A 21471-nucleotide genomic window follows, 5' to 3' on the forward strand; every position below is an offset into this window, starting at 1 on the left:
TCACTAACAACCATCGATAGTCAAGAAAATATCGACAGCCCCATCATCGAACTGAAGTACCTGGTCAATGCGGACTCATCGTCGTGCGACCATCCAATATCGCGTCAGCGATTAAATACCAAAAAAAAAAAAAAGTACTTCGCTTTAAGCTAAAATAAATATCGTTTCACTACTCTAGCGCTTTTTCTTAGCTAACAATATATTTCTATTTTTTATATCCGTGTGGCAACACTGCAAACACGTCACTGCTACAAAATCATGTAAAATGTTTACGTTTTAAATCCATTTATAATTCGTTTTTATGCCCAAAATGAAGTTTGCTGACGTCTTGCGTCGCCTAGACGCCTACCCCCGCACTTTGGACGATTTCAGTGTGCGCACAGTGGGTGGCGCCGCTGGTGAGTGTTTGTTAAACATAAGCTTATATACGAAAATACAACACAACCAACCGGTATTATATTTATCAGTAACTATCATGAGTACCAGCATTATAAGCCTGCTGATCTTCCTCGAGTTTCTAAACTACATGCAGCCCGCACTGAACGAGGAGCTGTTTGTGGACACCACAAGAGGCCACAAGCTGCGCATAAATTTGGATATCACACTTCACAACTTGGCCTGCAACTATATATCACTGGACGCGATGGACTCGTCTGGCGACACACACTTACGGGTGGACCACGATATATTCAAGCATAGGCTCGACCTGAAGGGTGAGCCACTCAAGGAGACGCCCATCAAGGAAATTGTGGCCGTCTCGCCGCCGAACAAGAATGTCACATGCGGCAGCTGCTACGGGGCCGAGCATAACGCCACGCAGTAAGCTAATAAACCATAAAAAAGTATTGCTGGGAAAGCACCTAAAAACGATTATACATGATTTCCCAGTTGTTGCAACACGTGCGAGGAAGTTCTGGATGCCTACCGCCTGCGCAAGTGGAACGTCCAAGTAGACAAGATCGAGCAGTGCAAGGGAAAGTACAAACGCACCGATGAGGACGCCTTCAAAGAGGGTTGTCGCATACAGGGACACCTTGAGGTGAATCGAATGGCGGGAAGCTTCCATTTTGCTCCCGGCAAGAGCTTCTCCATACGCCAGTTCCACATACATGACTTCCAGTTTAGCAATGTTAAGCTCTCCCACACAATCAACCATTTGTCCTTTGGGGAGAAGATAGAGTTTGCCAAGACGCATCCCCTGGACGGTCTGCGTGTGGACGTTGCAGGTGTGTACACATCGGGAGGGTTCATTTAAAGTCTCTATTGAAATAACTTAGCGTAATTTAAACAATGCTTGAATAATTATTAGTTTAAGTGTGTATAGTCTAAAACTTCGCCAAAAATGCCAGCAGAAAGGTATCTCTAGAGGCTGCTATGTGCGATCAGCAGCGAATTCCTGTACCAATGGCCATGAAGGTGCCAAAAGTTCCACCGCCCTGTATCATCACCTTTCCCACATTGTTGATAAGCTCGCGTCCACGCAGTCCGTATCTACAAAAGCGAGTTTCAGTCGTTAGTTAGCCGGCATAATTACATAACAAAGTATCTGAGCTTGCGTCATTTTCCAGAGTGTATTGTTCTAAAGCCAACTCACCTGAGGGCCGAGAAGCCCCCGAATAATGCTCCACTGGCCATGCCGACGCAGAAGCCAATGATAAAGCCAGTCTTCATCTTATCAAAGCATGTGGGTCCCTGCTGGGAGAAGGAGCTCGAAGGCAACGGCATACCGTTCTCTTTTTATTGTCCGTAGATGTGTTGTTGGCGAGGAAACCAAAGTCGCGAGAGTCGCTTCTTCGGTTCGTGTTGTAAAAGCTCGTTGAATTGATCAACAGTCAGTATATTTTCGTTGTATTTTATATTATTAGTTAGGCTTTGTGAACGAACGAAGCGACTGTGAAGTGAATGTGGATGTGAATATATACATATGGATGTGTGTCATTGTGTGTGAGCTGTCAAATGGGGCAAGGGTTGCCACGTTGTTTAATAGCTGCCACTGAAATATCGTACAAGCGATATAACATTTATTAATTTAATTTTTTCCAGAAACCAAGAGCGAAATGTTCAATTATTACTTAAAAATCGTACCTACACTATATATGCGCCAGAGAGATGGCCAGCCAATTTACACAAATCAATTCTCCGTCACGCGATATCGCAAAGATCTTACAGATCGCGAAAGGGGAATGCCGGGCATATTCTTTAGCTACGAACTATCGCCGTTAATGGTCAAATATGCACAAAAGCACAGGTTAGTTAACATCATAGCCCTGATCAAAAAATAATTTGCGGAATTTATTATACCAGCTCCTTTGGCCATTTTGCCACAAACTGTTGCTCCATTATTGGCGGTGTCTTCACGGTGGCCGGCATTTTGGCTGTGCTGCTGAACAATTCCTGGGAAGCAATACAACGCAAGTTGGACGTGGGAAAACTGAGCTAACAACTAGAATCTCCTTTACAGCTTTATTGCAGCTTTACAACGCCTATCTCATTTTAAGCCAGACAAATATATTAATAAAAGTGCTTCATTTGATAGTATAGACAAAAAGGACCATTATTTTAAGTTGTTCGATTTCCAACAGAGAGAAACCCGGAGGTATTGGAAAAGTATTTTGCGTTGGCTTCCGTTTGTGATCGTTCCGCCGCCTGCGGATTCACAATCTCCAGACCCTGCAGTGGCGTAAAGGCTACACTAGAGGCCGTGCCAGAGATTTGGCGCTTCACCGTTGTGTTGCCGCCGTATACCTGCTGTTTCTGCAGGTTTTTGTGCAGAGTCTTGCTGATGCGCACCTTAGTCTTCTCATCCACCTGGGGCAAGCGGATACGGCCAGTTCCGGTCTTTCCAATTGTGCCACGGGAGTAGCCCAAATCGCCCTGGTAGGCATCCTCTTCGATCTGGAATACAAAAAAAAAAAGATTACATCAATTCTAAACGAATCTCGGAGTCCGCCTACATCACCAAAATTCATGCGGTTCGCCTGCTTCCGGAACTCAGTCAGGGCATACCGCTCTTTCATCTTGCGCACGCGTTTTCCTCCGCGCTTTTTCTTGCTTCCCTCAATGGGCTTGGGGAGCGGCTTGATAAACTTCACTGGCGGTGGCTCCTGCAGCTTGTCAAGCTTCTTTTCAATGTCCTCTTTGAACCGCAATCCAATCTCGCCATGGACGCTCTCATGACAGGCGTCCACACGAGCGGCCAGAACGGCTTTAGCTGCAACCAACCTAGCCGCCTTACGTCGCAAATCCGGAGCCGTGTCCTGGACAATCTGCGAGTAATAAACATAGCCCGTATGCGGAAGCATCTGTGTCTGTGAGAAGCCCGAAAGTGTTTTCCTTTGTGATCCCAAGACCTGAACATTGCAGGCCGGCATCTTAGAGATCTTGGTGAGACCGCCAGCGATTCCTAAAAGTTTGGCCGCCGTGGAAGCACCGATTATCATGGAAAGATTTGGGGCTATGAAGGTCATGCGGCTCTCAACGTATTCATAAATTTTAGACTTGAAGTTATTTAGCTCAATGGCCATCTCACAGGCTTCATCAATTTTGGCCTTTTCCGCCGGCGTCAGCATGGTCCCTTGCGTAGTGGAGGCTGTCACAGAGACAATCATAATGGTGGCCTGCGTAAGTATGGCCTGTAGCTTCTCGTTGCTTTTCACCTGGTCCAGGTCATTGCCCAACTCCTTGACCGCAAGCAAATACTCAATTTCGCCAACTATCAGCGAATCTAGTTCTGGGAAGCGCTTCTGATACTTCTCCTTGGTGAACTTGTGCACGATGGAGATCTCATTGTCGATATCTACGGCAATGGCATTGGCCTCCACAATTAGGCAGTATTCCGGGTCGGACTCCACGCTGCCCAGCATTTCGGCGGCGGTCCTCTGTCGACTGGCATAATGTTCGATCTGCTGGAGTGTATCCTGCAAACGCATCGAGTCACGTAACTTGCACAGCTCGCGCACCGACTGCACTGTGACATCCACGTCCGTCAAATTTGGAGCTAGTTTTTCCGCCAATTCCTGTGGGAGGTACACCTTTCAAGCTTGTTACTTTGGGGCATTATAATTATTCTTACGTTTTCAAATTCGGCATTTCCCATTTCAGTATCATCCTCGTCCAGCTCATTGTCGTTGTCCTCCTCAAGGTCAGCCAGTAATTCATCCGCAAGCGACATTTTCCTTTCTTTACAAATTCTTTAGTTAGTGAAATTGTTTTTCAGATTAGATTGTTGATTGTTGACTTAGTCCCGCTTGTTACACACGCTTGTTACATAGGGTTGTCAAAAATATATCAATATATCGATATTTTTTCCAAAAAAAAATATATTTATATCGTGATATTTTTTTGCCGAAATATCAATATATTGATATTTTTTGTTGACTTTTTTGATATTTTACGTTTGTTTATTCAAACCAAATACACATTTCTAATTCTAGTGTTCGTTCGGCAAACAACTCTTTTTTGAGTTCAAAATTTTCAGTAACTTTTTATAATATTCAACATAAGCTGAAGTACCAGCCCAGCTATTAATTGTGTGGTATGTGACACGCGCAGTCGCATGACTGATAAGCATATAAAAGAAAGAAATGTTTTTGAAATTCTTAAAAAAAAGAGTTTTGGATGCTTCCTTGGTAGGTAAAGAAAAAGAATAAAAGTTAGGAGAGTATTATATGTATATGTAAGACGAACTATGGTAATGTTATAAACAATTGTCAGACTGAAATAAGAATAAAAGATGCTATAAACATATGCAAGGGTCTGATTTCTATATGGCAACTATGTATTTCTGCATCGCGGAATCGAATTTCAGCAAATACATTCAAGCAAAAAAATATCAAAGTATATCAGTGATATATTTAATATCATTTTTATATTAAAAAAAAAATATATCATTGATATGAAATTTTTAAAATATTTGACAACCCTAGTTCGAGGTTGGGTCTTTCTTGTCAGGGAAATCCTCTCCTGCTACTGAAAGGTCAGGGAAATCCTCTCCTGCTACTAAACGGTCAAGTGTTTTTATTTTCTGCGGCTCATACCAGCTGTTTGACCGCGGAATTATCGATAAAATATACTGTCAGACCCTCGAAAATATACCCTTTAATTTTCAAAGTATACCGTAAATTTTAAATCATTTTCCTCGATATTGCTATTTTATTTAATACTACTAGCTTGTTAGGATTCTCATCGCTAAAAATATATTTTAATGCAATTCATCAATCAATTTCCACAAGATTGGCTAGTTTACATGACTTATTTTTATTGGATTGCTAACAAAAAAGGATCAAATTAAAAAGGTCAACCAAACTAAAATAAATAAAATATAAACGTTACGTGAGTGGAAATGAAACCGGTAGTAATTTACAGTAAAGTTCCATTTCCCAGCTGAATTCAAACATTGAACCCAGTACTTAGATGCGGTAAACTTTCTTGCGACAGAAAGTGCCATACGCGACGCAATTTTCCATATTTCGTTCTGTGCCCAGTATGTAAATTTTGTATCAAAGCAGGAGGATGTGTGTTATTTCAGAGATGATATGGAGCATGGAAGACAACAATGCATGTAGAAAGCATAGTATTATAGGATAAGTCCGTTCCGGCGGGACAGAAGTGAAATAAACCAGTGTTTTCTCTCATTATAAATTGATAAAATGAGTACCGAGTAGAAGATTAAAAAATTATATATCCAAATAATCATTTTTCGTTCGTCTGAATTAATAAGTTCTAAATCGTTAGATTTTAACGTTATTTTCTAGCCCTATTGCGCTTGTTTTGATAGAAGCCTAGTACTCAGATCGAACAAAGGGGCCGCTAGAAAAATCAGGGATGATATTAGATGATAATCCCACTAAAAGCAATCTCCTGTGTGGATCCATTTTGCATTCATTGTTTTATTAACCTTTTATTCAATTTTCATACATTTTCCAAAAGGTAAACAAAACAACACAGCTGCCTGTGAGGTGTAAACGTACGGAATGCGGTTTTCACCTCTGGTCACACTCTGCTGCAAGCAAAATATATTGCACAGTTTGCTAGCAAACGTGTTTTTCGATCTGAGTACTAGGCCTTAAATAATGTTAATTTTTAGCCCACTTGAGCTTGTTTCGCTTGTTTCTTTCCGTGTTTCTTGTTTCTGTCGACATAAGATAGGTTATTTGTATCTCTCTATGAGGGATTCTAGTATTTAATCGGCTCAACTGCAAAATTCTTGCGGCAACATTTTCTGTCGACCAAAATATGGGCGCACGAATGAGAAATTTTCAGAAACTGAAACCGACCATTTTAATATATTGACGGCTGTGAAAAATGAAAATGTGTGGTCCTGGAAGAAATTTTGAATTGACTAAGCAGTTTTGCTAATTCGGTAGAAGTAAAACTAAAACTGGCTTTCCCCGATTTATTCGTGGTCTCTTAACGCTTGATACGCTTATTCAAATAAGTGTCAGATGATGACTAAAGGTCAAATTACAAATTACCAAATTTTAGTTTAAGAAGTGAAACAAACTTCAAATATCTTTTTATGAATTGAGTGAAATTCTTTATATTGTTAAGCTAAAATAATGAAATATTTATAAGTCAACATTTTTTGGTTAAAATATGCCTGGCGAAACTATTTTAATTAGTTTATTTCGAATTTTCTAAGCAAAACAAATTTTGCTCTTAGAACTTAGAATTTTTCGGAAATTACAAATACCTCTGGAACTAAGTAATTCTAATTTGCCAGATTTTAAATGTAGTGTTAATGCATTGAGGCGACTTGCGCGCACACTCCAAGACAACCAAACATAATTAGGTCTTGGTCATCTGCTTTTGCAAAAACGAACAAAATACCGTTTGTTGCATATGCATCTGTTTCATGTTGCATTTACACACTACGCCGGGAAGATAATTTCGGTCACAACTGTGAGGTCCCTGAAGATAGGACTTACAACAACTTACAACTTACAAATAGGACAATCGGACTTACTTCAGTTCAGCTGCAGAAGACGATATGTTTGACGAAATCAATTAAAAAATAACGTTTTAAAACTTTATCGTTGTTTCTCATCAAGATTGTCTAGCTTTTTTATGTTAGTTTTTATTCTAGTTCTACTGTTTTATGACCCGAAGTGTTGGCAGCACTGATACCATTGCCGACAAAACCCAATATTGCCAGTAAGCTGTGTTTTTCATACAGTGGCAGCGCCTGTCTCTCAGCTGTATCACATTTGTTTGTCCATCTGGTAGCCCCACGCAGATTTTGGCGCATATTTTTGGCGTCAGCGAGGCAGTTTTGTCAGGAATTTATGTTGAAATGTCTAAAAAACTGAACACGAGCGTGGGCGGAACTCCCACAAACACGTTGTTTAACTATTTCACCAAGTCACCAGCCGTTGACAAAAAAAATGTTGTCCCCACCTTAAAAGCGGAGCTAACGCACTCTGCCAGGACAGCCTATGAAAAGGAGAATCTCAAGAACGGCAAGAACTTGGAATTGGAGAATGAGACCAAGCCTTCGGCAAAGAGGAAGCTGCCTGTTTCAGCTGCGTCTGATGAGGAAGAGCTGGGTGGTCGGCGCAAAAGAAAACGCATCATTCAACCCGAGTCGGAGAGCGAAGATGAGATGGAGGAGACCAAATCCGAAGACGACTTTTCCGGCGACGAGTCTGACTATGAGCCGGACGAAAAGGAGGATGCTGCCAGTGAAGAAAGTGAGAGCGGAGACGATGAGGTTGATGAATTTATAGAAAACAAAGACTTGGAAGACGATCTCACGACCAGCAAAGGCTGCAAGAAAGACAAAAACTATAATAATAACAACAATGAGCCTGTGGGACAAAAGGTTGAACTGGCTGAAGGCTCCACTTTCCAGGAGAAGCTAAAAAACATTCAGAGCAATGTGAAACAGGACGCGGCCTACGATGATATAGTGACCACTTCCTCCAACCTTGATGAGCCTGTGGTGTGGCCTCATCAGAAACTCGAGTTCTTGCAGTCGGACAAAATTAAGGACAAGGAGGGCAGGCGTCCAGACCATCCGGACTACGACAAGAGCACTCTGTATGTTCCCGAAAAGTTTCTGAACTCCCTGACGCCAGGCGTGCGGCAGTGGTGGGTTCTGAAGTCAAACAACTTTGACTGCGTCCTGTTCTTTAAAGTGGGAAAATTCTATGAGCTGTACCATGGTGATGCCGATGTGGGTGTACACGAGCTGGGATTTACCTATATGCGTGGCGAGTTTGCTCACTCTGGTTTCCCGGAAATATCCTTTGACAAAATGTCCACCATCCTGGTAGACAGGGGATACAAAGTAAGCATCTTTCCTGATTTTTGTAATCAAATCCATTTTATATAATCATCCGTCTTCCGTAGGTGGCTCGAGTGGAGCAAACGGAAACTCCCGACATGGTGACAGAAAGATGCAAGCACATAAAGGCCACCAAGTTCGAGAAGGTCGTGGCACGTGAGATCTGCCAAATCACAAATCGGGGAACTCAGGTTTTCGGGTCGCAGTGTAAAATCGGTCCCAATCATCAGCCCAACTACATGTTGGCCGTAGTGGAGCAAGACGAGGGCACGTTTAGCAACTATGGCATTTGCTTTATAGATACAAGCATTGGGGACTTTCACCTGGGCGAGTTCGAAGACGATAAGAACTGCTCTCGATTACTTACGCTGCTCTCCCATCATATGCCTGTCCTCGTAAGTCATGCACATACGTCCATCATCTTGCCAGTCTATCATCTGTCAAAACCTTCCTACCGTTTTAGCTTCTCAATGAGAGATGCAGCCTCAGCTTGCGCACCCAGCAAGTCGTACGCACCGTTCTTGGAGGAATACTTAGGGAACAGCTGCCTAGCAATGGTGCTCATGTCTGCAGCGCTGAGAAGACACTAAAGCTGTTGGCTGAGCGATACTATGCCGGAAATGGATCAAATGACAACTGGCCTTTGGTTCTCCGCACTATGCAGTCCGATTTGGATCACTTGGGTCTTACGCCCGCCAACAGCTACAAGCTGGCATTGAAGGCTCTGGGTCAGTGCATATTTTTCATAAAAAAGTGTTTGCTGGAGCCGAAAGTACTTCCTATGGCTCGCTACCAGCTCTATGTGCCGCCCGATCAGCTGGCGGAGGCAAAGCCAGCAGTGGCCTCTACCCTGAGACGCTTGCACATGGTTCTCGATTCGACAACACTTTCAAACTTGAGGATCATCGGCGAAGAACATACCCTGCAGTCCACCCTGGATCATTGCTGCACCAAGTTCGGAAAGCGGCTGCTGCACCACTGGCTCTGTGCCCCCAGCTGCGATGTAGAAGTGATAAAAGAGAGACAGGCTTCCATCGGAGAGCTGTTGCGGCTGCCTAGTGAGCTGCAGGAGATGCGGGCAATGCTGGCTCCCATGCCGGACTTCGAGCGCAATTTAGCGCAAATTCATCTGTTCGGCAACAAGCAAGTCAAACAGATGGCTCACCCTGACTCACGGGCTATTCTCTTCGAGGAGAAGATTTACAACAAACAGAAGCTAGTGGGCTTTATGGCGGTTCTCAAGGGATTCAATTCCCTGACCAAGCTACCTCTGATGTTCCCGCACTGTGAATCTCCACTGCTCAAGAGAATTACACAGTTGGCTCCCTCAGGAGGAGTATTTCCCGATCTGTGCGAGGAGCTGCGGTACTTTTCCACTGCCTTTGACCATGATGCAGCTGCCAAGACGGGAGTAATCGCGCCTCAACCCGGAATGGATGCAGAATATGATTTGGTCATGGATCGCATTGAGGAGATTGAGAAACGCCTAAAGACCTACCTCGTGGAGCAGGAGCGTCATTTTGGATGCCGTGTTACCTACTTTGGTTCCGATAAAAAACGGTACCAATTGGATGTTCCCGAATCGCATGCCCACAAGGCCAATAAATCGTATTCCCTGGAAGGTCAGGCTAAAGGTAAAAAGCCGTCGCGTCGTTACACAACGGCAGAGACCAAGGTCCTCCTCAAGGACATGCAGCAGGCAGAAGAGGCCAAGAACGTAGTGCTGCAGGACCTGGCCCGCCGGCTCTTCGAGAAGTTCTCCTATCATTATGAACTGTGGAAGCAGTGCATCGACTGTGTCGCCAACCTGGATGTGTTGGGCTCCCTGGCGGAGTATGCCAGGCAACAGACTGTCATCTGTGTACCAGAGCTGGTCTCTGGAGTAGATCAGCCGTTCATCGAACTGGAGGAGGGCTATCATCCCTGTGTGAATGCCTCCACCTACATTCCCAATGGACTGGAATTGGGTACCAAATCGAAAGCCCCCCTATCCCTGTTGACTGGGCCCAATATGGGTGGCAAGAGTACCTTGATGCGCGAACTGGGACTGCTGGTGATCATGGCACAGATTGTGAGTGTCTCTCCATCTTTCGGATATGAGAAAAATGTAACTATAATCTATTGTGATTTCAGGGAGCTCACGTACCAGCAGCCAGCTGCCGACTTTCCTTGGTGGATCGAGTTTTCACGAGGCTAGGCGCCCAAGACGATATTTTGGCAGGGCATAGTACGTTCCTGGTGGAGCTAAATGAGACTTCTCTTATACTGAAACATGCCACATGCCATTCGCTGGTGCTACTCGACGAGTTGGGCAGGGGTACAGCCACTTACGACGGAACAGCCATTGCCGCTTCTGTGGTCAATTTCCTTGCGAACCTCAAGTGTCGCACCCTCTTCTCCACGCACTACCATAATCTAATCGATTACTTTCACAACGACCGTAGGATCACCCTCGGTCACATGGCCTGCATGGTGGAAAATGAGGGTACCACAGACCCCACTCAGGAAACGGTTACGTTCCTCTACAAGTACACGGCTGGTGCTTGTCCCAAGTCGTATGGCTTCAATGCGGCTAAATTGGCTGGCATGCCCCAGGCCATTATAAAGCGGGCCTTTGAGGTGGGTGATGTTTGTGTTCTCAAATGAAAATTTATCTGAACAAATTTGTCATTTGCAGCTCTCCAAGAAAGTGGAGGCCATTGCCCTGCAACGCAAGATTACAGCAAAGATCGTAGCTTCCACGGGTGAAAAGGACTTCAAGCAGCAGAAACTAAATACGTTAAAGGACTTATTGCAGCAGTTGAAAATGTGTCATGTCTAAGTAAAATTAGGATCAAGCGGATACATTCTGAGCTTTAATTTGTTTGTACTAATTTTGTTGAACATTGTCAGAATTGGTAATTTTATTTTTGTATTTTTATTATTAATTTTCGAATATTTTCCCAATGCCTGTTCGGCTTTTCCCCAAAATGCCGTTGAGGAATACGTTTAATTTTTGTTCATTCTGTAATCCATGAGATATTTCTTTCGTCTGAAACATGTTCATAATTGTACTTAGGTTAATTAAGATTAATGTTTTTCATTTGAGTAGGAGACTGGATTAAACATTATACTTTGTCCTACCATCAGTTGTTTACAATCTCCGTTCCACGTTATTTCTTACTTAAAATTGATCCTATTTTTTGTTCTTTGAATTTCAGTTGAAATTAAAGTTCACAAGCGTCGTTATTTTTTACATTTATTATTAATTCTTGTATCACAGTAAAAATTAAAAATTAATAAGTTCACAATCAAAATACACACAGACAGATGATATTACTCATAGTTCTTATAAATTAAATGACATACAACAAACATAAACACTAAGTCTAAGAAAAAACATAGCTTGCTCGTTAATCTGACAGACATCATATACATATGTACACACACTCACACACATACAAGATGTAAATTGATTGTGTGTGAAAAGTAGGAATGGTGCTTGCTTTTGGACTAATTCAGAAATGGCTTTTGGCGAAGGACTTGCTTGTGCGAATCGGTCCTAAAATAGTTAATTGGTTAGCTAACAGGCTAAGTAAGCGCGCCGAGTGCTACTAACGGTCCAACCAAGAGCCAATCTTGGTAATATCTAAAACACATATTAGCTTACAACTCATTAAACATATACATTTACACGAAAAATATTTTATGGCCATCCATCAGTTGTTTGCTTGCCAAAAGTGCTTACAAAAAGTCTATTCACTTACAAAGCTACATACATATTTATCGGATGGCTCATCCCCGTTGCAGTTAAGCTAGTAAATACATACTAATGTATGTACATACATATGTATATGTATGTTGCTCTACGGAATACAATTATTTTTAACACGCTTATATTTGCATCAATTTGTCTTTCGTCTTTCCTCTCGTTATGCTCTACATTGGACTTGCTTTTAGTTTAAACAACTATACAATATATAACCTATGTACGCATTAATGGTATATCCACATATAACTAATCTAAGTTTCTAGATTCCCTTATGTATGTATTTGTTGTATTGTATATGTTACATCAAACTGCCGGGAGATCTTTTAGTCTATGGGCTAGTTGGAATACACTGCTCTGCTTCTCTGCTTTTTGATTTCCTCATGCAAGTCTAGTGCTAGTTTTGAGCTCTCGTTAACTTACGGCTAGCTAGTGAAAAAACATTCACTTGAACCTCCCATAAAAAGTAAGCAATTCTTTACACATGTATAGCGCATAATGACAGTGAATAGTGGTGGAGGATGGTGAATAGTGATAACTTCAAACACTGAAATCTAAATACCAACGCCCACTATCTGGACCGACTCAAGCACTCAATCGTCGATGATCACATCCTTGCGCGCCTTGAAGTTCCTCCATGAGCCGTTGGTGCAAACGCCTGCGCCACGCCACCAATCGTTTAGGTCGCTGTACCAGCGAGGCTTACGGAGCTGCTCCTCGTTGTGGAGCGTGGCGCAAACCCGGCACCAGTAGTACGTGTTAATGAACTCACCCGTGCCCTTCCATTTGAAGTACGAGTTGTAGAGTTCGTCGTCTCCATCAAGAATACGCAGGTATTCGGCCAACTCCTTGGGAGAGGCGAACTCATCCACGTGTATGTAAGAGCGACGCGGGGCGCTCACCTCATAGTCCTCCGGCCGGGCACCCATCACAATGGGCAGCACCCGTCGGTTAAGGGCATTGACAAAGAATTTCTCCGTGATGTAGTCCTTGCAGTTGGAGTTTTCGAAGGCCAGGTAGAACTTATAATCGTTGTCAAGTATCTCGAAGCATTTGTCTGCCGTGCTACGCGAGCACTTGAAGTTTCCGCAGGCACCATATATATCAACCTGTTGGGACAATGGAAAAAGTTATTGGATCAGTTAGCCGGCAAAAGTATGTTAGTAAGTATCTTCTCCAGATCCAATCCAATGCCATCTCTACCTCGATGTGTTTTTGCAGCTCGTGGGCATACCGGAGTCGGCCATTCCTGGCGCCACAATTGGACACGAACCAGGCCACCTTCTTGGTTTTGTTCACGGCATAGTTGTGGTCCTGCTCCTGCTGCTGCAATTTGGTATCGTAGTACTGCCACTTCTCATAGGGCGCAACTATGGTGCTGTCGCGTCTGTGCATACAAGGAGAAGCAAAAAAGTGTTAAAGTATGTGCTTATCTGATTGAACAAGAACTGTGGGGAGTCAAGGAGTCACCTGTAGGTGGCCGTCCAGTTGATAGCATCAGGTGCCTTAACATTCTGAGTGTGATAGGGACACTCGAGATAGTAGAGCATGCTGACCTGCTTGGCATTGCTGGGGCGTCGTATTGCCGTTGGAATGTAGTGATCTTTGTAGAGGATCATATCGGCCGTGCTGGCCATGTCTCGGTTGGCAGTTAATTCGCATGTGTCCACCGGACACTTGGCGTTCAGGAAGACTTCGCGCCCCTTCTTCACGTTCCACGGACCCAGGCCGTTGTAAAGGAGGATAGTTTTCAGCTTGCCGCTAGCCTTGATTTCCTCATAATTGTGTGGCACGTACATGAGCTGATTGACAATTCGGTCGTTGTGCGAATCCTGATGCGGCAGCAGCTTGGGAGCATATCGCTTGCGTTCTCGCCGATTGCCGTAGGTCTTGGCTGGGCTGGGATAGTATTCACCATTGCGGAAGAACCAGGGCTTAGCAGGTACCGGCACCGACTCTGGCTCCAGATGTCGGTCGGCGTCGATTTCCTCATCCTCGACAGCCTCCGTCTGTTGACCGTCCACTGATGGAGCTTGAGCTGGCGCTGCTGGTGAGGCCGAAGTGGCGATTAAAGGTGCTGGATTAGAGCTAGATGTTTCAGGACTTTTGCTGAGCTCCTCGGAACAGTCCACTTCCGTCGCTGGAAATTGTTGGGACTTTTGCCGATGTTGCTGCGTAGTTGTCTGTATTGTTCGGGGACTGCGGGTCTTCCATATTTCATATTCCCTGAAGGATAGGTTTTTTAAATTACGCTTAGATAATGACAAAATGGTATCATCACGTATTCATTACTCACTTGAGATTGAAACCATATATGAGCAGCAGAGCACAGATCAGTGTGAAATAAAAATACTTTTTCAACGAAATTTTTGGTCGTCGCATGGTGAATTGTGTACGCTACTCTAATCCTTTGATTCGGCTTGGACTGCAGGTTCGATTCCGATGATCTGACGTCAGTTGCGTCTTCCACATTCAGCTGGCGTTTGTCATTCCGCTGTGCAAAAAGGTAAAGCAAATATTCAAGTAAACACTCTTTGACTCTTTACCCAGCCCTCGTCCCCAAACCACAACAACATTGTTCTACTAATTACTCATGATAATTATCTCGGACTCGTTTAACTCTGCTCTAGTTCTGGCTCTGGTTATACTCCATTACTCTCTACACAGAGTCCATGCTTCTTGCTTAGACGCGCACTGAAAACTGTTCCCGAAATCGACAATGAGAACTGTTTCGACCCAGCGACCGTGTGACGGTACAAGTACTCACGCGTTCATAAACTGGCCTGTGTAATCTATTTATTATAATATTGCGATACTCGTATGCATACGCAATTCTCCAGGGGATGTAGATTTATTTTTTTTATAGTTAGAGTCGTGTGGCCGGTGAGCTGTTACTGATACGATCTCTCACCAAAGCGAAGCCCATCGAATCCATTAGATGGCCGCCATTAGTTCCATTTCGCGTGGCATAGCCTGCCGTGTCTGGAGCGCCTAATAGTGTGGCACACTCAATCAATAAGTATTCGGAATTCTTTAAACTAAATTAAACTGAATTCTTTAAAAACTATATCTATTTACTTATCGTTTGTATTCCACTCATTCGAGTTGTCTTGTCTCGAGGGTTGTGCCACATCGAGCAGCGGGGCGTATACGTAATAAAAACGAAAGAAGAGGCGGAACCAGCAGTGGTGGTTGAATGTGTCGATTCAGGGAAGCTGGGATGCCGGGAGGCAGTGTACTGCAATGAATGAAGTTAAATCAGGCTACTTACAGAAGCTTTTTTGAGTTTGTTCGTAAAGGGCGCCTAATTACGGGTGTGGAAAGAGAAGGACCGGGACATATTCTACTTTATTTGTGGTGGGCACTAGCAGGGTCTTATCCCAGGCAGCACCACCAAGTGTCCATCCGTCTATCGCATATCATTTATGGCTCTATTTACCTCTTGCTCTATGGTGGTGTGGCGTGGTGTGTGTTCTTCTGCTTGTGGTTGCAACATCATGTAAGGATTGAGGTTCCGGGTTAGACGGTGCGCTACTTTGGTAGCTATGCAAATAAAATAGGGGCGATGTATTGGGGTTGGCACTGCACTCAAGTCGACTTCCCCATTCCGAACATTTGCCCCACAGCCACAACACAACTGCTACTTCATTTGGGTCCTCACTATCGCACATTTTGACGTTTTTGACAGGCAAGCAGAGTAGCCGCACGGTAAAGGAGATGCAGGGGAATGGGTTGCAACACAGTTTGCATGAAAAATGTAAGTACATTCAGTCATTCTTGTTGGAAAAGTAGGACTCCAATAAAACACGAGCCACGGGAAAATATATCGCATATAGATATGTAAATATGTACATATGTAAATACATATGTACACATGTATGTATGTCCATGTGTATGTACATATGTACATATAAACGGCTATAAACTGATGGGATTGACTGTGGATTTTGCATTCTTTACAAGGAGTCCAAATTCAGCATAGACTTCTTCTCTTTCCGTTCAATTCAGTTGTCTAGCATTAGAAAGAAAGTATTAATTACTATTACCTAAATGAAGACCTATTTTAAAAATCAACATATACAACTGCAACGATTGCCTTTTTTACACCCGGTACTCGAAGGAAGCGTTTCCGACCCCACAAAGTATATATGTATGTACATATGTATATTCTTGATCAGCATCAATAGCCGTGTCGTCTGTCTGTCCGTGTGGGCGTCCTGATGAGCGCCTAGAACTCGGAGACCATAAGAGAGAGAGCGTAAACAGGTTTTGCATCCAGATTTCTGTAATATCGCACTGTTGCAAGTGTATTTAAAAATTTCGCCTCGGATCGGATATTTATGCAGATCAAACTCGATGGGATCGGACATTCTTTCTGCTGGCTTTTACACATGTACATACACGAGTCTAATACATATGGATGTGTACATACGCCTACACATTGAGTTCGAAAAAAAACCCTTAAATACCTATCCCCAAAATCATCCATTAAGGAAAAACGGTCTTTGCCCAAACGGTTTTTTATACACGGTACTCGAAAAGTAAATAGGGTATATTGTGTTTGTGCACGAATGTGGACGTATGTATGTATGTAACGCACAGATGGAAATGTTTCCCACCCCACAAAGAATATATTCATGATCAGCATCAAAAGCCGAGTCTGTTGTCCGTCCGTCCTGATGAGCGCCTGGATATCAGAAGCAAGAACCACCAAAATTTGCAGCCAGATGGCTGGGATATCACACAAGAGTATTTTAAAGCCCCCTGAAAAGTTACTTAGAGGTTTTTTTCAAATTTTACATTTTTTCTTCATCTGTCATCTACATCTATGTACATCACATCTCATGCCAACACGCTCTTTTAGCTCGTCCTCCTCCCTTATCTAGTAGGATATGGGAGAAGTGCCTACTGTAAAGGCACTTAATCTATGACTTCAGTGTGTCAATATGCCTAGAGAAGAAAAGACTGTGAGCATGGGTGGAGGCCATGCCCAACACTTGACTTGCATGCATTGTTGTCCATGGATATCATAGCCCATAGACGTTTCCTGGGAAATGTTCATTGTTCACCCACTCCACACGTTTTGCCCCAACAAAACCTCTTAGTCGAGTTAAGCTTGGGCCAAACCTGCGGTCCTTTTTGAAGGAGGTTCTAGATTGGAGGACCTCTGACGAGCCCCACTTTTTTTTCGTTTTCTTTATGTATGTACATATGTATGTATGTATGTAGTAATAAAATGTTTTTATTTATACTTATTCGAGTCACATGAATAGAAGCCGCACTGTATGGGAGGGGGGTGTCATGCCTATTCGGCCATCCGTCCGTGTTTTCACCCTGCTCGACCAGGCCACGCCACGCTTTACGCACGCCGTCTGTCTGTCTGCCCTGTGCGTTATGTCTGTCCCGCTCTCCAAATGTACATTGTACATACATATGTACGTACATATGTATGTGTGCGTCAGGTCTGAGTGTCGTGTGTCTTTCTTGGAACCCAGTTGGCAGTTGCACTTACACAATTGAATCAAAGTTGTTGTTCCTCGTATCGCCAGTGCTGCTGCCTCAAACTCTTCTTCTTCCGAAGGCTTTGCTAATTCGAACACATTTTTCATTCTTTGTCATATTTGCACTTTCCAAATGGAGCTTAAATTGTTCCAGGGTTTTGTTATATATTTTCAACACATACGAGATTGTCCGTGCATACATACATATGTATGTACATATGTAAATGTCTATGAGGCGCAGAGATTGTCCTTGCCTTTTCACGTAACTTTTGCAACTGCGCTGCCCACCCAAAGTATAGCTGCGGTGCTGGCATCGTCATCGGCTGAGCTACCTTTGCTTTTGACTAGACAGCTGGCACCCGGAGAGAGAGAGAGAGAGTAAGAGCGAAAGAGTCATTGTTTTCGCATACAGTTTGCATGCAGCTGTTGAAACATCTAGTTGTGCGAAATATTATTCTGTTTATTTATCACATAGTGCTTAGGAACTGCGCCTAAAAGATGCTTTCAAAGTTTATTCTTTTACTAAGTTTTCGTATGAATACTCTGCGCAGGCTCCGTTACCGCCTCACAGCTGTCCGGGGCACATTTTTTCTTATCAACATTCCCAGGGCGGTTTTCTTTTCTGGTGGTGCATTAGAAATGTTATATCTACATAGGGCTGCGTTCTGCTGGGTTCCGCGCGTAACAGGCTTTGGCTTGGTGTCGCATGGGCCACTTGATGGTGCAGTCATTGCATGTCATCGTCCAGACATATGTACATACATATGTACATATGTCGTTCGTACCGGCAATAACTATACTTTCTCTCTAACTGAGGTATTTTCAAATTTTGCTTTTCTTTGAATTTCTAAAGATCCCTTAAGATCTCATTTACGCTTTTATTGTTGTACATACATACATACATATGTATACAGTATTACAGTTTCCGTTTATTATAAAAGGCCTTCCAGTTGCTCGCTTTGTAGGTCCCCCGTTTGCCGGTCAACTTTACCAAAGGATTCCAAAATGCGCGAACTTCTTATTGCTACCTTACATACAAGGTTCTGATTAAATATGCTTAAGAGAGAGTTAGACTTAACACGGAATTTGGGACAATGCCTTTACAAACAGGTTTCTGTAGGTAATTATCATGCTAAAATTAATCAGTAGTATTTCAATGTGTGAATGCATGTATGCATGTGCATACTACCTTACTACACTCAAATCATATGTAGTGCTAAAATTATATTAAGACCCTGCTCAGAACAGAGCTATACATATATAGGTACATGCACATGTATGTTTATGTGTGAGTGTCCATATGCGGTACCGTCGTAGCTTAGGCAGAACTGAAAGTCTCGTAGACATTGGCCCCCAACGTCTTCGACTTCTCCGCCAGCAAGTAAAAGGAGAGCAACTGGGTGGGCAAGTTTGTAGTCCGCGACGCGCTGTCATAGCCTCTTGAAGTGATCCCACTGATTATTGGTATCAGCTTGGCCATGGCCATCAGAACCGTGTTGATGTTGAGCATGTTGTTATTATCGACCGCCTCGGTGCTGGGAAGGGAGCCACAGCTGTTGCTCTGGTTGCACTTCAAGGGCTGCTGGGGCTCCGGTTGCTTCTGCACTTCTGCTGGGGGCAGATGCTGCAGGGTCTCGCCAAGGGACTCAGCAATGACATCGCAGGCCAGCACAAAGCCTCGAGTCACATTATGCGAACACACGCCTATGGCATCTTCGCTCTCCAGGAGGTCTAGAGTCTCGTTGTACATCTGCTGGAGCAACGGCGAGAAGCTTGAACTCTGAGAGGGCAGCAAGTACTTCGTCATCTTGGAGTTGGGATCTCGACGAGTGTCCGCATTGATGGCCATTTGTAGAGACCAAAACAGTTGCTCCAGGTCGTTGAGGGAGAGCTGACGTGAGAGGGGCATAGACGACTTCACCACTGCGATCACCTGAGTCCGTATATACCGAGTGAGATCTCTAATACCGTCTTCTGTAATGAAGTGTCGGATAAGCGAGAGATATTGCTGCTTAATCTCATCGGTGATTCGAGTCTGCTCTAACGTGATGTCACGGTAAATGTAGCCACCTAAGAGATTCATCTGCACTCTGAGGGCAATCACCAACATAGACGAGGCGTAGACAAACGTGGCCAGACGGGTGAACGCCACGACCTTCATCTCTTCCCACAGTTCCACTTTGTTTTTCGGATTCTGGCGAAGCTGCTGGAGCAACTCGTCCGTGCTGCACTCTCTCAGCACAGCATCACACATCTCTTCGCCCATGCCCAAAATCACTTGGTTGCAAGTCTTTTCCGTCGACTCGAAGTGATTCGTTCGCCTCGTCCGCTCGAACATCTCACGCGCCTGCTTCTCGTGCATCTCCACCAGCTTGCGTTGGGCGTACCGGGCCGCATAGTAGGCGCCACCCACCAGTACTCCCGTCACGATAAACTTCCTTCGGTGGCGTGACAAGAAGTCCTGCAGGCGTGACAGCATGTTTGTGATTGAAAAGGTACCCTTTTTAAACGTTCTGTTCAATTGCGTCTCCTCCGACCTGGCTTGTGCGTGTGAAAAGCGCCAACTGCTCGTGCCACTTTCTCGTCCGACGGCTGCAGTCCAAAAGAGAGTTCAAATTGAATACATTTTTAATGTACAAAGTTCATTTGTGTGAGTTAGCTAAGCCCTGACGACGGCGTTGCCGTGGTGCCTTGGTTAGACGCATAGATTAGATTAGCCGGAATACTTACAAAATTCTGCTAGATCGCTGTGGCTTGCTTGCTGGCTCTTGCACGCTTTTTATCGATTCGATTGTAAGTTTTGTTGTTGGTGCATTTGCACGGATTTTTTTTTTGGAATGTTCGTAAATATATTTGTTGATGTTAAAGTGAGCGTTTGCTGCTTTGTTTGTAGTGTTGATGAACGATTCACTTTAGCGAGAAAATTGTATGCGTTATTTTGTATTGGTAACTACACGGTGTATTAGCACAACGAGGTGAGTCCATCAATTTTCAGTTATATCGTTATTTTTGTAAACAATCCAATAAAAGACGTTATAAAAAGTAGGCTAATCTTGTGGCGAATGTATTGTACAATCGTAGAAAATTGTAGTTCCACGGCTGAGAGTCTTAGTTGGATGGCAATATTAACCAGAATATTAAAATCAAGTGAATATGTCGATGACTGAGAACGATTAACCTTCTGTTGACCAATGGGTGTTTAAGTGAAAACTAAGAAATTAATGAAACTTAAGGATTTTTAACTCAGTTTAGCTGAATGATATCGTGTCCATTCGAATTTATTAGTAAGCAGTTGGGATGGGTGGCTACAATAAACATTTACAAGCAGTATTATTTTTCCAATTTGGACAAAGTGTTTAACTATTTAAATGGCGGGCGTTCAGCTGGTTAAATTTGAGCAGTCACTCGGAAGCGTTTGAGCCATGCCCCCAATTCAAAATAGAGATCAATGGTTTATCGGATAGCTGCTGCCCCCCCTGCTCCAATAACGAAATACAAATTAATTCTTTAAAGAAATCGGTGTGGAGAAGACCATAAAGGATTCCCTAAGTTCGGGTAGTTCGTCATAAGGATGACGGTTCGTTTGCAACAGCTGGTGGCTAATTTCTCCGCCTTTTTAAGTAAACAATTTTTCCTCTTGTAGATTGGCATCGAATGGAGGCTGTAATAATGGTGAAACCAGTTGACATTGGTTAGTAAGTGATCATCTGGAAGCGGGAAAGATTAAATTCCTTGTTCATTGACGTCCAAAATGCAGGACCAAAGCATGGCCAAAGGCACAAGCTGACAATGTGCATCACAAGTAAGTAAATGACATCGCTTCAATGGTGCCAAATAAACGTCCTGATCTTCTTATAGGATATTGCTGCTGCTGATGCAGGGTGGGATAGCGCAGCTGATCCTCTTCGCTATCGTCGGCAGAGTCCAAATCCTCCTCA

At 43.6% G+C, this 21471-nt stretch overlaps 6 protein-coding genes across 8 annotated transcripts; 2 read left to right on the forward strand and 4 right to left on the reverse strand.

Moving 5' to 3' along the window:
* The first annotated feature begins 228 nt into the window (after positions 1-228).
* LOC117893680 (endoplasmic reticulum-Golgi intermediate compartment protein 3) lies at positions 229-2540 on the forward strand. Its single transcript, XM_034800369.1, has 5 exons — positions 229-398; positions 468-819; positions 889-1226; positions 2044-2248; positions 2305-2540. Exons 1-5 carry the CDS (start codon positions 302-304, stop codon positions 2438-2440), a joined length of 1128 nt encoding a protein of 375 aa, XP_034656260.1. The 5' UTR covers positions 229-301; the 3' UTR covers positions 2441-2540.
* LOC117893681 (reactive oxygen species modulator 1) lies at positions 1247-1883 on the reverse strand. The gene is made up of 2 exons (XM_034800370.1): positions 1595-1883; positions 1247-1491 (listed from the first exon to the last, which is right to left on the reverse strand). The coding sequence occupies exons 1-2, from the start codon at positions 1723-1725 to the stop codon at positions 1383-1385; spliced, it is 240 nt and encodes a 79-aa protein (XP_034656261.1). The 5' UTR covers positions 1726-1883; the 3' UTR covers positions 1247-1382.
* On the reverse strand, positions 2450-4248 carry LOC117893679 (U4/U6 small nuclear ribonucleoprotein Prp31). The gene is made up of 3 exons (XM_034800368.1): positions 4073-4248; positions 2955-4016; positions 2450-2895 (listed from the first exon to the last, which is right to left on the reverse strand). The coding sequence occupies exons 1-3, from the start codon at positions 4169-4171 to the stop codon at positions 2560-2562; spliced, it is 1497 nt and encodes a 498-aa protein (XP_034656259.1). The 5' UTR covers positions 4172-4248; the 3' UTR covers positions 2450-2559.
* A 2976-nt stretch (positions 4249-7224) lies between these two features.
* On the forward strand, positions 7225-11409 carry LOC117893531 (probable DNA mismatch repair protein Msh6). Its single transcript, XM_034800173.1, has 5 exons — positions 7225-8287; positions 8350-8679; positions 8748-10355; positions 10418-10903; positions 10962-11409. The coding sequence occupies exons 1-5, from the start codon at positions 7292-7294 to the stop codon at positions 11103-11105; spliced, it is 3564 nt and encodes a 1187-aa protein (XP_034656064.1). The 5' UTR covers positions 7225-7291; the 3' UTR covers positions 11106-11409.
* Positions 11410-12319: 910 nt separating this feature from the next.
* Positions 12320-17715, reverse strand: LOC117893533 (glycoprotein 3-alpha-L-fucosyltransferase A). 3 transcript variants are annotated; one of them, XM_034800176.1, is made up of 5 exons: positions 17545-17715; positions 14329-14526; positions 13503-14258; positions 13236-13419; positions 12320-13141 (listed from the first exon to the last, which is right to left on the reverse strand). In XM_034800176.1, exons 2-5 carry the CDS (start codon positions 14412-14414, stop codon positions 12626-12628), a joined length of 1542 nt encoding a protein of 513 aa, XP_034656067.1. In that variant the 5' UTR covers positions 14415-14526; positions 17545-17715; the 3' UTR covers positions 12320-12625. The 3 variants fall into 3 exon arrangements, with proteins under 3 accessions (XP_034656067.1, XP_034656066.1, XP_034656065.1); XM_034800175.1 differs by lacking the exon at positions 17545-17715 and adding an exon at positions 14800-14971; XM_034800174.1 differs by lacking the exon at positions 17545-17715 and adding an exon at positions 14624-14971.
* A 723-nt stretch (positions 17716-18438) lies between these two features.
* On the reverse strand, positions 18439-20440 carry LOC117894384 (peroxisomal biogenesis factor 3). Its single transcript, XM_034801390.1, has 2 exons — positions 20264-20440; positions 18439-20125 (listed from the first exon to the last, which is right to left on the reverse strand). The coding sequence occupies exon 2, from the start codon at positions 20010-20012 to the stop codon at positions 18852-18854; it is 1161 nt and encodes a 386-aa protein (XP_034657281.1). The 5' UTR covers positions 20013-20125; positions 20264-20440; the 3' UTR covers positions 18439-18851.
* Positions 20441-21471: the final 1031 nt, after the last annotated feature.

This window comes from Drosophila subobscura, chromosome J (genome assembly GCF_008121235.1).
Source record: "Drosophila subobscura isolate 14011-0131.10 chromosome J, UCBerk_Dsub_1.0, whole genome shotgun sequence".
NCBI lineage: Eukaryota > Metazoa > Arthropoda > Insecta > Diptera > Drosophilidae > Drosophila > Drosophila subobscura.